The 15002-nt window shown below is 43.0% G+C and overlaps 1 protein-coding gene across 1 annotated transcript in view; it reads right to left on the bottom strand.

The window, feature by feature from the left end:
* Window positions 1-1427: 1427 nt before the first annotated feature.
* Window positions 1428-15002, bottom strand: part of LOC126017513 (lipopolysaccharide-binding protein-like) — a 33709-nt gene continuing 20134 nt past the window's right edge. The window contains 8 exon segments of the mRNA XM_049779463.1: window positions 1428-1553; window positions 5318-5394; window positions 6237-6300; window positions 10317-10359; window positions 10873-10940; window positions 11574-11741; window positions 12973-13032; window positions 14582-14758. Of these exon segments, the coding sequence (XP_049635420.1) occupies window positions 1446-1553; window positions 5318-5394; window positions 6237-6300; window positions 10317-10359; window positions 10873-10940; window positions 11574-11741; window positions 12973-13032; window positions 14582-14758 (765 nt within the window). The 3' untranslated portion in view covers window positions 1428-1445.

Raw genomic sequence — 15002 nt, forward strand, 5'->3', positions numbered from 1 at the left:
ATCTCAGCATCTCCTTTAGGGATGTGACTAGTTGTTTCATCTGTCTGCTGCAGAAGCTTTGCAAGGATACATAGAGTCCCTAGAAGCCCTGCGGGGCGTTTTGCAATCATCTTTGATGAAGAGTGAAGTTTCAAATCAATTTATTGGAATCAATGCTTCCCACCCTGTCCCAGCTACTACTGCTCATGAAGCTGGGCTGAAACAGGATCTGGGCTACTTCTCCTTCCCTCTCACTGGGCATCCCAGGGCCTGAAAAAAGTATTCAGTTATCCCTCTTGGCCAATGCATTGTGAGTATCCACTATCCCATTATGGCTAAATAAGTTCCTTGCATGGATTTCCTAAATATATCTATAACAACCCTGGGGTGCAGTTACAGTGATTATCATCTGGATGTCATAGATGGGGAGACTTTGGGGGGAGAGGACTGTCATTAAGTCACGTGGTTAGTACTGAACCCTTCACCTGTCTACCCAAGTCTGGACGATGGACCAATGAACACAGGGAAAGAAAAGGGAAGAGGCAATGCCATGGCTTGCCCAGCTGCCAGCTGGGTGAACAGTACAGGGTTCCATTGTGGAATGTGTCTCTGTCACACCCGGGTAAATGGGTCTATTCCCCGTGAATTATCTATAAGCCAGCAGCTCCATCCATCTGCTCATTAGCACATTAAAAAAAAAATCAAACAAGCCTTCTGATTCCCAGTCCCCAGGGAGTCAATGCCATAACTTGGAAATGACTCTTTATTAAATCTAATCAAAGGCTCAGTGTTCAGTAATTAGAAATCATGGCCTCTTCCTCCAAGCTTGGGGCCCATAAACAACAGTTGGATAAGCTTTTGACTTGGGTTGAACCCAAATCCTAGATGGAGCTATTTCCTCTTAATTTACACCCATTGCAATGGCATAAAGCAGCAGGAGGCTGAGTTTTTGCTCAGGGAGATTCATGTCTGCAGCCAACAAGAAGTGAGGGAGGGGCCCTGGAGTAATTGAGCCCCAAGGCTGACAGCAATGAGTGCCTTTGAGATCTCAGGGTCAGGGCCAGGGCTGTAGGGAGCAGAATTTCTTGTTTCTTTTTCATGTTTCCATGGTAGACTGTGAGAAAAGGGAGATTGGTCAGAGCCATGTGTTGGAGGCCACCAATGGGGCTGTTTCTCCAAAGGTCCCTTAGGCAGAAAAAAAGGTAATGAACGAACAAGATGTTTTCTTCATTGAACCAACAACAAATATTTATTGACACCCTAATAAGGACCAGTGGTCTGCTAAGCAGTAGGCTCTGGAAGGAATAAAAAAGTATGGCACCAGCTACCACTAAGGAGGATGGCCCTTCATGGTGGAGAGAATGAAGAACCAGAGCCAGAGAGGTGGTACTTGTACCAGCAGCAAGATGAGCAGGAGGGGCAGAGACCAGGCAGAATAGAGCTCTTCTTCCCCAAAACTTTTGGTACTAGGCATTGCATCTAGAAATGTCACTTGCTGATCCAGCGATAGCTTCCAGACTCCCAAAGCCTCAATCTCTCAGGTACTGGACGTTGGCTCCCAAAGACAGGAAGTCCTAGAAATAGGACAGGATAGGATGGTAAGAGCTTCTCTAGACCAAAGCAGTGTGTCTCAGCTTTCAAGGGAGGAAACATAAGTTCTCCCGGAAACCAGGGCAGCAAATAAATCGCCAGTCAGCAGCATCCCCAAGGTCTCCATAAAACACAGCGTTTGCCAACTAGCTTCTCTAAGGTGGCAATTTATCTGTCATTTCCCAAGCTGCTGCTTCCTGGCAGGCCTCATAAATGTCTGTTGTGTAGCCTAAATGTTCTCTCCTTGGCACGTAAGGCAAAATCTGAGCTACTGAGTTTCACTCTCCTCCCCACTCCTAAATTTTCATCATCCAGAGAGTGGGAATTCTGAACTCAGGCAGAGTCCATTCCCCCCACCCAATGATGCATTCCCTGCTTTGGCTGACAGAAAAAATGGACAGACTTGACCTCGAAACACTAATGGATTTGATAAGATGCAACAGAGCTTCAATCACTTCCAATCTCAGCTAGAAGGCCTCTGCTCTTTAGAGAGCCCAGATAGACCCGTTTTGCAAAGGGGAAAACCAGAAATGTCATCAAAGTGTCATCACTTGAATAATGATGTGGTGAGTCCTTGGAGACATCAACAATATTCAGGTCTTGACTATCTGGGCTCAGGGACTTTAGAATTGTTTTGTTTGGTTTGGTTTGGTTTTTGTTTTCATTTGTTTATAGGCCACATCTGGTGGTGCTCAGGGACTTACTATACTCTTGATTCTGTCTTTGTGGATCATTACTAACAGTACTCAGGGAAACATATGCTCTGCTGAATAAAACTGGGTTTGGCTGATGCAAGGCAAGCATCTTACCTCCTATACTATCCCTCTGGCCCCTGTATATTTGTATGTCTTATTTATTTATTCAGTAGATATGGCTTTGCTCAGGGTTTACTTCTGTGCTCAGAGATAACTCGTAGAGATTCTTGGTACAATGTATTGAAACTGGGTTGGCTTCATGCAAGGAAAGCACCCTACCTACTCTAATATCTCTCCAGCTTTGTTTTTCACATGTTTGACAACTCTGACCCACTCTGCTACCCTTCACTATTAAGCAGCTTTTATTTAAGGATATTGATAATATAGTAGGCACCAAGAAAATCTCCTTTAAAGATTACAAGCCCTTCCATCTCTAGTCACTCCAACTTAGAGATGCTATCTACATATAAAACCTGGATTTGTGGGCATACAGGGACCATATAATGCTTGATTCATAATGTCACTGCAAACCCAGATATATCGTATGAAAATAGTTAAAAAACAAAAAATAAATAAAATTCTTTTTTTTTTTTTTTTGGTTTTTGGGTCACACCCGGCAGTGCTCAGGGGTTACTCCTGACTCTACGCTCAGAAATCACCCCTGGCAGGCTCAGGGAACCATATGGGACGCCGGGATTCGAACCACTGACCTTCTGCATGAGAGGCAAATGCCTTACCTCCATGCTATATCTCTGGCCCCATAAATAAAATTCTTAGGGTGGTTGGAGAGATAATACAATAGGTAGGATGCTTGCCTTTCATGTGGGCATCCTGGGTTTAATTCCCAGCATCCCATTAAATTGAATCCCATTTAATTCCCATGACTTTTTATGTCTACTAGGAGTGATTCCTGAGTGCATAGTCAGGAGTAACCCCTGAAGGAAGGAAGGAAGGAAGGAAGGAAGGAAGGAAGGAAGGAAGGAAGGAGGGAGGGAGGGAGGGAGGGAGGGAGGGAGGGAGGGAGGGAGGGAGGGAGGGAGGGAGGGAAGGAGGGAGGGAGGAAGGGAGGGAGAAGGGAAGGAGGGAGGGAGGGAGGGAGGAAAGGAGGGAGGAAGGGAGGGAGGAAAGGAGGGAGGGAGGAAAGGAGGGAGGGAGGAAAGGAGGGAAGAAGGAAGGAAGGAGAAAGAGATATGAAAGAGAAAGAAAATAAAAGACAAAGAAAAAAGAAGAAAGAAAGAAAGAAAGAAAGAAAGAAAGAAAGAAAAAGAAAGAAGAAGAAAGAGAAAGAAAGAAAGAAAGAAAGAAAGAAAGAAAGAAAGAAAGAGAAAGAAAGAAAGAAAGAGAGAGAAAGAAAGAAAGAAAGAAAGAAAGAAAGAAAGAAGAAGAAAGAAAGAAAGAAAGAAAGAAAGAAAGAAAGAAAGAAAGAAAGAAAGAAAGAAAGAAAGAAAAAAGAAAAGAAAGAAAGAAAGAAAGAAAGAAAGAAAGAAAGAAAGAAAGAAAGAAAGAAAGAAAGAAAGAAAGAAAGAAAGAAAGAAAGAAAGAAAGAAAGAAAGAAAGAAAGAAAGAAAGAAAGAAAGAAAGAAAGAAAGAAAGAAAGAAAGAAAGAAAGAAAGAAAGAAAGAAAGAAAGAAAGAAAGAAAGAAAGAAAGAAAGAAAGAAAGAAAGAAAGGAAAAGAAAGGAGAAAGAAAATAGTATGAGCATTTGTGATGTGATTTTCCCAAACAACTTGCCCCTGGGGGAAAAAAGAAATTTTTAAATGACTAGAGAAGGAAAAACAGATTTAGAAGGAGGTACCCCGGGCCCGGAGAGATAGCACAGCGGTGTTTGCCTTGTAAGCAAGGTGGTTGGTTCGAATCCCCATGTCCCATATGGTCCCCCGTGCCTGCCAGGAGCTATTTCTGAGCAGACAGCCAGGAGTAACCCCTGAGCATCGCTGGGTGTGGCCCAAAAACCAAAAAAAAAAGAAAAAAAAAAAGAAGGAGGTACCTCAAATTTAAACTGTGGATGTGTTGGGACAATGGATTTGTGACTAATTTTCAAATTTGTGTATAATATAATGATATCTTGCTTAAATAGGTATCATAAATATAACTCTTGCATATGAATCATAAGCTTGTTGTCTACTTTGAAGACGTTGAAAATAATGTCTTGAACACCTGGAGCTGCCATCAGTTGAAGACAGGACACTTATTAATAGCTGGTAACCACCATTATGATTTTCACTCTTTCTCCTGCCCCAGGAAATTGTGAGCTTAAATTTTGTGTTCAGCACACACAGCTCTGGGATATAATCTCTACAGTAGCACACATGGGAATCTGAAACATCATTGTTTGAATTATTCATTGGACAGTTTTTCTGTCCCAGTATAAATTTTGGAAGATAAAACAATTTCTAAAACAATGACTTTGTGTTTAATATTTTGCTGACCAAATATGTTACAATAAAAAATAATTCAGAAGATGTCAAAAGAACTGTTAAAAGGCTTTCAGGACTGGATCTGTTGAAAGTCTAACAGAAAGTGCTGTCAGAATGAACTGGTCTTATATGACAGAAACTCAATCATGAATAACTTTGTAAATGTATCTCTCAGTGATTCAATTTAAAAAAAAAAAAGTGGGCCAGGGCACACCCGGTGATGCTCAGGTGTTACTCCTGGCTATGCACTCAGAAATAGCTCCTGGCATTGGGGGACCATATGGGATGCAGGGAATCGAACCCAGGTCCATCCTGGGTCAGCCTCGTGCAAGGCAAATGTTCCACCACTGCACTATCGCTTCATCCCCTAAAATAGTATTTAAAAAAAAATGACCTGGTTTTTTCTTCAAGCACTTTGTAGTTGGTGGTGGAAGACACATGCCACAGGCGGTATTGCAGTCAGCTGTATGTGGTTTCCAATACACAGGTGCAGTGCCCACAACATTTGGCCCCAACTCAGGCTTTCTCATATGCAGGATGAGATTGGCTCTCAAACACCCCGAGGGAACCTCTGACCCTATAACATTAACCCATCCCTCCCCCAACCCAATCCTTCATCTTGCTGAATTCACTGACCTTGTGTATCTGAAGAACAAGGTCATAGAGGTGAATGTGACTCAGCAGAGGGAGGGGGAAGCCTTCTGCTAATTTCTCTGGAGGTTGACGCATGCAACATGGAGAGAAAGTTATTAATAAATAACAATAAATTACTTTTCAGCCTTTTGCTAAAATTAAGAGTAATAAATAACAATGACTATTGGCTCCATTTTTAGAAAAGAGCCTCTATGCAAACTCTAAACACATATTTCCACTGAATGATCCCCAAAGACAACAGGGGGTAAGCTGCTTATTATTATTATTATTATTATTATTAATCTTATTATTATTATATTTACAAGGAGACTGAGCTGAGGCCCAGAGAAACCAAGTAACTTGTGGCAGGTCTGCTAGCAAGTGGCAGATCTGGGAATGAAGGTGAGTTGGCAGGCCCAGGAGTTTATTTCTGCATGGTGTTATATGGAAGAGGGGCAGGCGTGAGGTAGCTTAGAGTCAGGGGTCTGTGGACACTCATTTTCTGCTCCTTCATTCCCATTTTCTACTGCAGCAGATAGTGGAGGGCCTCCCGGACACAGAATAAAAGACTTCATGCTGTATGTTTGAACTCCAAGCCTTGCAGTAGACTGGGAATGTGAGTTCAAAAGAGAATTGAATCACTCGCCAATTCAGGGGATCTGGTATCTCATTGAGTTCCTTCCTCTCCTGAGAAAGTTACTATACTCCAAAGAGCTGCCCTCATCTCTACCCCTCTTTAGACGCCTCAAGGGAAACAAGGCTGATTCCAACATTCCCACCTTAGAAGAACCACTAATGCTCAGAAAGGCTTGTCCATGGTCACACAGTCTGCACAAGAACCTTGGTCCTCTGCTTCACTACTCTCTTTCTGTCACGGAGCAGCATCTACTATTGACTTGGAAAAATCCATCATGATTCTTACCATTGACCTTGGGGTAGAGGGTGTTGAGAAGGTAATAGTTGAGCAGCGCCTCCAAAAACTCCACCTGTTGGACAACGAAGAATTTAGGGTCCACTGTGGCCACATGCACCCTTACGTCATAGCCAATCTCTGTAGGAGAGTCTGTTATTGCTGGTTTGGTCAGAGACTTGAAAACAACAGTTTACAGACAGATGCTGACAAACTATTTCAAGGGACGCATATGCACACACACACAGATTGAGAAGCTGCTGTAGAAGGCTGCACAGCCAGTGTCCCTGGAGGGAGAACATCAAGGTTTGACTTAATTTTATTCTGATATTAACCTTTTCCTCCTACTGTGAGAATGGTTCCCTCAATGACTTGTGCTTTAATTCATCTTGTATTGTAGATTTGCCATGCTGAGGATCAAATACAGGTCACCTGCATGCAAGGCACTTGCTTGGTTGCTGAACCACATTCCTGAGCCCTTACATTATTTGTATAGGGCTGGAGAGATGGTACAGAGGTTAAGGTGCTTGCCTTGTATGAGGTTGACCCCAGTTGATACCCAGCATCACATATGATCTCCAAGTACCACCAGGTGTGACCCCTGAACAGAATCAGGAGTTAGCTTTGAGCACTGCCAGATAGGACTCCAAAACAAAGAAAATCAAATGAAAAATAATAAATTACTTGTGTAATTGAAAAAACTTAGTACAGAAATTGGGAGGGCAAGGCTATGTCTCAAGTAGCAGAGTAAATGCCTTCTATGCATAAGGACCTGGGTTTAATCACTGGCACCCCATGTTCTCTCTCTCTCTCTCTCTCTCTCTCTCTCTCTCTCTCTCTCTCTCTCTCTCTCTCTCTCTCTCTCTCTCTCCCAATCTTAAAAGCAAAACAGCTAATCTCTCTTTTTCAGGTTTTGGCCCATTCTTGGCCATGTTTGAGCATCAATCCCTGTTTAGTGGTTGGGGGGTCACTTCAGTACTGTCTGGGGGACTGTGCAATGCTCAGAGATTAAATTTAGGATTGCAGCATGCAAAGAATGCTAACCTAACCTAACCCTTTGAGCTAAGTTCCCAGCATTATTTTTTAATTTTGTTTTGTTTTGATTTTGGATCACACTCGGTACGCTCAGGGGTTACTCCTGGCTCTGCACTCGGGAATTGCTCCTGGCAGGCATGATGGACCATATGGGATGCCGGGATTTGAACCTCCATCTGCCCTGAATTAACCGCATGCAAGGCAAATGCCCTGCTGCTGTGCTATCTCGACAGCCCCCAGCACTATTTTTATAGTGATCCATACTGTACGTGTGTGCTGGAAAACATGTTGATGGAACCCAAAGCCTCAGACATGCTCTATCATCCAAACCAACTGCTGGTGCTCTGGGGAGGCTCTCTTTCCCATTTTACTCCTGCATACTCCTACATATCAAGAGTGTAGATGAAATCCAGGCTTGGCAATGTATGTCTTGTCCAATATCTAGATATTGTGATTGGCTCAAGAATAGATATGTGAGGCCAGATCACTAGTACAGTGGGTAGCGCACTTGCCTACCTTGGTTCAATCCCCAGAACCACATATGGTCCCCTGAGTTCTGCCAGCAGTGATTCCTGACCACAAAGTCAGAAGTAAGCCCTGGCTCCCAATCCAGAAAAAAAAAAAGAAAAGAATGAATATGTGACTAAGGTAAATATAATGAGAGCTAAGACAGAAAATTTTAAATCTTGTATATATTATTTTGGGATTTGTGTGTGTGTGTGTGTGTGTGTGTGTGTGTGTGTGTTTTGGGGGCCACACCTGGTAGTGCTCAGGGCTTACTTTGGCTCTGTACTCAGAGATCATTCCTGATGGGCTTGGAGAAAGCATATGGGTTGCTGGGGATTGAATCCAGGAAGGCTACATTGTAAGAAAACATTAACTGCTGTACTATGTCTCCAGCTTCATATTATACATATATATGTATTATATTATTATTTTAAATGAAATGAGGCACTGGGGAGATAGCAGAGGATTAAGTGACAGGGACCCTGCTTTGATTCCAGCACTACATAATCTCCTAAGCATAACAAAGTGTAGCGCTAGAGGCTGGAGCACCATGGGGTGTAGTCCTACGGCCTCTATCCCTTAAGGGGATAAGCACATATTCAGCTCTTGCATTGAGTCAACCTGCCTGGGTGACCAAATATCAGGAATATCAGGAGTAATCCCTAGGCACTCTGAGCATTGCTTGAAAGCGCAGGGGGCCCCCAAAACTGTCTGGGCCTGGAGGAATAGCCATATTATGTTTAAGTCACTGTGGTTTAGATGTCGATCTTGCAAGTGTGTGGTGGTGAGTTCAATTCCTGCTTCTGTAGCATGGGCTGAGCACAGTCCTGGCAGTTCTGTAACTTGAGCCCGGTAATCTTGCTGTCTGCAGGCTCAACACACACCATGCCTCAGTGATTTCTGGTCATATCACAGCAGATGAGTGCAAGAAACACAGCAACAGGTTGTGACCCCAGAATGCTCCATAACAAAAATATGTGCAACACCACAACCAGTCAGGCTTGACCTGAAGTATGACCTTTAGCGAGTACTTTGGCACGTGCTGTGGGAGCATCACAGCAACACCTAATGAGCACTATAACCAGAATGTGTATGAGTTCATAGCTTAAAGAGAATGACACCCCCTCCCCCCCCAGGGACTATCATAGCCATGTGTGCCAAACCTGAAACTTGATGTGCAGCCCAGCCAGCACTGCAGCTGGTCAAGCATGAGATTCAAATCAATGCAACATCAACAGTGATGGGAACTTTTGGAAACAGAAAAATGAAATGACTGTTTTGTTTTGGGGGCCATTCCTAGTAGAACTGGGCCCTACTCCTAGTGGTGCTCTGGGGACTCAGCCATCTCATGAATAGAGCTACATGCTGTTTGCATTTAAAACATGCTCTGGGCTGGAGAGATAGCATGGAGGTAGGGCATTTGCCTTGCATGCAGAAAGACGTTGGTTCGAATTCCAGCATCCCATATGGTCCCCTGAGCCTGCCAGGAGCGATTTCTGAGCATAGAGCCAGGAGTAATCCCTGAGCGCTGCCAGGTGTGACCCAAAAACCAAAAACCAAAACCAAAACCAAAACCAAAATAAACCATGCTCCAACCCTTTGACCCTTTGAGAAATTCCTTCTACCCCCTCTAACCCTGGAGAGACTCTTGGTGTACTGATTTAAGCCCCTGTATCCAGCAATGTCTGAATTCTTAAAAGTTTTCTTTTTTTTTTAAATATACATTTTTATTTAATCACTATGGTTAAAAGGTTGTTCATAGTACAGTTTTTTTCCCCACATAAAGTTGCTCATGATTAAATTACAGTCATATAATGTATAACAACTTTCACCATTGCACATTTTCTTCCACCAATGTTAACAGTTTCCTGTTCACTCTCCTTTATGCCCTCTTCCCTCCCATCCAACCTCTTCTACCTGCTTCCAGGGCAAGCTTTATACTTCTCTCTCTTCTCTCTCTCTCTCTCTCTCTCTCTCTCTCTCTCTCTCTCTCTCTCTCCTCTCTTTCTCTCTCTCTCCTCTTTCTCTCTCTCACTCTTAGAGGCTTTCATTTGTTTTTTTATTTCAAATTATATGAACTCTTACATTCCTTCTATGTGCATGATGTGCTTTTAGTTGGCTTTTACTCCTTGAAGTTAACAGAATTCGGCACAGGACACAGACTTTAACATAGACTATCTGATATAGAGGCATAACTGTTCCTTGGTCCTTTTTTTTTTCCTGATAACAGTCTAGAGTTCTCAAAGTCAGAGAGAAAGTCTGTCCCACCCCCTATTTTCTATAGGTGCCATAGGCATGCCTAATAAACATTAATACCAGGGCCGGAGAGATAGCATGAAAGCAGGGCATTTGCCTTTATGATGAAGAATGGTGGTTCAAATCCCAGCATTCAATATGGTCACCTGAGCCTGCCAGGAGTGATTTCTGAGCATAGAGCCAGGAGTAACCCTGAGCACTGCTGGGTGTGACCCAAAAACCAAAACCCAAAACAAAACAAAACAAAAAACCAACATTAATATCTTGATTCATTTATAAATAAAAGTGACTTACATTAAACATTCCAACTTTGGATTCTTTTAGCTCCAGTTTCATCCTATAACAAACAAGTGAGACATTAGATGTCTGGATGTTGCATCCATGACAGACCCAAGCAATGTGGGGTGCTCTAGAAAGGAAGAGGTAGAGAGCCAGGGTGGGGAAAGGTGGGAATGACAAAGGTGATTGGAGAACCACAATGACACCACCTCCTTGGGAAGCATGTTAGAGGAAGGAAGGTGGAGAAAAGAGCTCAGACTTTATCTGTCACTCAGGCAGTCAGTAGTCTAAGGTTCATACTTGGGGAAAAAAAAAAAAAAAAAAGCACTATTAGCAAATGCTTCAAAAGTCCAGAAGTAGAGATGCAAACTAGATAGAAAGGAAGTTAGTGGAGTCAGGGATTGATGAGGCAAAAGAATGGAGCAACTAGGATGAAATTTAAGTTTCTTTCTCAAATTGTTCCCTCTATACCAACAGTCACAGAAGGTGCTAATCACACCCCTAAACCACAATCACTCCCAACAACAGAGAACTGGTTAGTGTTCAGAGGGCCTATAGAAGGCTGACTTACTTTCCTGGCTTCAGGAACCCAGTAATCCTGCTGCTATTGAAGGTCAACATGGCAGAAATATTAGTGGCCTGAAAATACCAGTAGAAAGAAAGGGACATAAATAAGAGAGGCTGTCACATGGGAAGAAAAACTATGTGGGCCAGTTGTTTCCTCTGAACAAACTCTTCAGTGAGTTAAGGCAGGAACTTTCAGTTAAACTATAGAACTTCAGTAGGATCATTACAGGTGCTCAATAAATGTTTGAACTTAGACATTTTTACTTGAATTTGTTGATATATTGGTTAAGCTTTGAGCAGAGTGCCAAAAGAAGGAGGATTTTTTTTTAGATACCTCAAAACCAAGTTTCAGTCCTTGTAATAATATTAATAATATAATAATGACTGGAAAGATAGTGCAGAGAGTAAGGAGTGCCTTGGACACAGCTGACCTCGGTTCGATCCCCAGCATTCCACATGGTCTTCTGAGTTGCCACCAGGAGAGATCGCTAAGCTCAGAGGCAGTAGTAACCCATGAGTGTTGCTCAAAAGTTTGGGGGGAAAAGATATATAGAGTGCTAAAAGAAAACACGATTAGGGGGTAGATCAGGCGTGAAAGCAGATAAGAAATACATCCTGAGGTGAGGAACCAATATTTAGATTGAGAAATGAAGGAATTAGATGCTGAGTTGGAGGGAAAGGCATGCAAGAAAAACAGCACCTTACCACAGCAAGCTGGAAGACTGACTCCTTCACAGAACTGGGCTGAAGCACAAAAGCTTCGATCTCCATTTGTGGTGTCAAAGACAGGTTTCCAGGAGTGAGGTTCAGGAATGGGGCGGAAGCTAGGGCTCCTTGGAGCTCCAAGTTCATGTTGGGGTACTTCCTGCCTAACTGTGGACAGAATGAAGATATAATAATGTTTCCTGGGAGGGCTTAAGAGAATCCCATAAAAGTAAGAAGGCTTCTTGGCAGATTTTATTTCCACGAAGTTCTCTGTCATTTCCTCTTACAGTCTAACTGGACATCTTTACAAATCCTAGACCATTGATTGTATTCCATGGGAATACATGGAACTGTATGTTCCATGGAACTGTGTGCATGGGAACTGTTAACTAATCCATTTCTATGATCTCCAAAGGTTTACTTTTCAAACATCACCCATCTCCAACCAGGGCCAGGGAGATGGCTCAAAACATTGGGGGCAAGGGTGAGGACTTTACATGTAGGAGCCCCAGATTTAACCCTCACCCACTGGGAAGCGACCCCTTAAAATAATGCCAGGAACAGCCCTAGAGCCTTACCATGCAGATCAGGGGAGAGAGAGAGAGAGAGAGAGAGAGAGAGAGAGAGAGAGAGAGAGAGAGAGAGAGAGAGAGAGAGAGAGTCAAAGGGCATGGAGTTTTTTAAAGCTACTGGTTGCTTTTGCCAAAATGACCTCCAGGAAGGTCAAAGGAAAGTTTCCTTCCCTGGCTCTCCACAATAGAAAGAACTGTTGTTTCTTCACATTCCTCATCCATCACACTGGGTCACTGGGCAGCTGAGACCAGATGCCAATGTTTTTGCACTATGATACCACTAGATACCACAAGTTCAAACAAAGTGTCTATAATTTTCTATTTGGCCAGAGGTCAGCTCATGATTTCATTTGAAGCAAAACAGCTCCTTTTTCCAGTGGAAGTTGGTGGGAAAACTAATAATGCATGAATCTTTTAGTTTTGCAATCTTTTAGCTTTCTCTTGTTAAAGGGAGATTTTGTTTTTGTTTTCATTTTGTTTGGGGGCCACACCCAGCAGTGCTCAGGTACTACTCCTGGCTTGTGCTTGGAGAGGATTAAAAATCAGGCTTGCCCCCTACTGCCCACTTCATAACTTATGTTATTGATTAGGATCCCTTGTATGGAACCTGCTAGCTGTGTTCTCTGGGACTCAGATATTCACACAGGGCTCAGTGCTTTTTGTCCAGACTTGGAAGGGAAAAGCTCCCTGAAGCCACCAGCAATCTCTCACTGGGTGCCTTCTTACCAATTTCTAAATCTTGACCAAGCTGAGAAGAGCACAGAGGTTTAAAAAAAAAACCCTGAAGGCTAGGGGGTTCCCTCTTTACCTGCTGAGGGAAGGCTTACCCGAGGAGCAAATGTTCGGAAGGACTTGGTGGTCAGTCTGATGTTAGAGTTTGGTGGAATCTGCAGAGAGACACAGAGACGGTGTTGGGTGCTCCCACTGGCACAGAAGGCTTAAGGAGAGATAGGGATATGTTTGAGACTGTAGCTTTGCAAATGGCTGCCTTGGCTCCAAGTCACTGGGGTCTTGGGGCATAAGAGACACATGGGACACTCTTAGAGTATCTACAAGGTAAGGGTAGCAGGTACACAGACCTAGGTTTGACTCCTGGTCTTGTGGCTGGGTGATCTCAAGTCAGTCCCTAAAGTTCTCTGAGTCTCATTTTTCTCATCTATTTGTAAAGTGGGAATATAAACAGTGTCCACTCTCAGATTCCTAGAAGAGATAAATGACATGATGTGTACAAAACACAAATTCCAGTGATGGTGAGCACCTAACAAGGCTTAGTTATTAGGATTACAGCCACTAATGGAGAGGAATGCACCATGATAGCAGAAGAGCCTGTGAACATGTAAGGAGTCATTCAAAGAACAAAGACTCACTTGGTACATTCACCAGACACCCCTGACTTATCATCAGAGCAAATGGAATCATCTAAGTAATAGTCAAAATTTACCCCATCTCCCTGAGACAGCTCCTTTCCCCTCTGTTATAAGGAACCCTAAGAAAAAGTTCTGAATACCAGATGTACTAAAGGACAAGTGGGAACCACTATAAAATTTGGATTTCATCATACAATATTCCATTTGAGAAAATTGTTTCAGAGTAGAGGACTAGGAAATCTCTCTCTCTCTCTCTCTCTCTCTCTCTCTCTCTCTCTCTCTCTCTCTCTCAAAACCAGGAATCACTAGTCATGAAAATTATGAACAAAGTCACTTTGTTTACATGGAAACTCACAACAACAACAACAAAAAACTACATATTGCACAGTGTCTTCATAATCCATCAGGATAACAGAAAATGAGGCTTGAATAATGGGTCCAGATGGATAAAAGGGACAAAGTAAAACACAGAAAAGAAAGTCACAAAGTATTCTACAGTTACAAGGTGTTGATAGAGGCCTTTGCCTTCTAATTAGATGTCTCTCTATTGGTTTATTTGGTTTTCCTGTTAAAAGATGTTTCCCCATTGCCTCTTCATCTGGCTTTTTCCCCTCCCTTTGGGGATAGACTTTGTTTTTCCCAATAAAGGCTACTCAGGTGGGCTGAAGGGGAGGCTGACATCTTAGCTCGAGGTTCCCTGTGGTGGGCAAACAGCTTGCTATTAGTTTTCTAGCCTGCTCTACCTTCTCAACTGTGTGTGGATTATTTTCTGCATTAGAGTTGCTGCTGGACCTGTGTCTCTTGTCCTATGGGGACAGGGGCCATGGGAGTCCCTTTCCCTCTCTTGTGCATTTGGAATGCATAACCCGCCATTCAACGAGGGAGAAAACTTTGACTTACTGCTTTCCGAAAGCCAATGAGAAAAGGGAAATTGTAATAATGTGTGTTTCTCCCCCTGGTCTTGATCTTTCTCCCTTAATCACAATTACTATTTCATGAATAAATGGTAAGTGAAAGAAAGAGGAAAAGAAAAACAAACTCCATTGTCATTCGTGTCATTCTGACATACCTTGTCATCAGTGATGCTGAAGTTCAGGTAGCCTGCCTTGTGATAAGCCAGGCTGGCTGTGTTGAAGACATAGTCAGAGATGGTGAAGTAGATCATTCGGTTGTGCTCCTCAGAAAATCTCATAGCAGGAGCAAGGAAGGGAACTGGGGTGTAGTGACCAGTGTTAAAAAATTCTCCCTGATGAGAGAAAGAGAACTTTTCATAGTCTGGTCAGGCTTGGCCAGGTAGTCCCTAGACAGCCAGATCTGAGGGAACTGACTAGTAACATTGTCGGAAATTCTGCCTTTAGAGACTGTCATTTGGGCCAAAAGGTTCTGCCTCAATATTCCTTAATGAAAAGTTTCCCCAGAGTATTGGTAGATGAAGCCCAGAGATTGAACAGCCTGGTCTTCTACACCACCAGGGATCAATTCTACCTGAC

Source organism: Suncus etruscus, chromosome 9, assembly GCF_024139225.1.
Source record: "Suncus etruscus isolate mSunEtr1 chromosome 9, mSunEtr1.pri.cur, whole genome shotgun sequence".
NCBI classification, from domain to species: Eukaryota; Metazoa; Chordata; class Mammalia; order Eulipotyphla; family Soricidae; genus Suncus; species Suncus etruscus.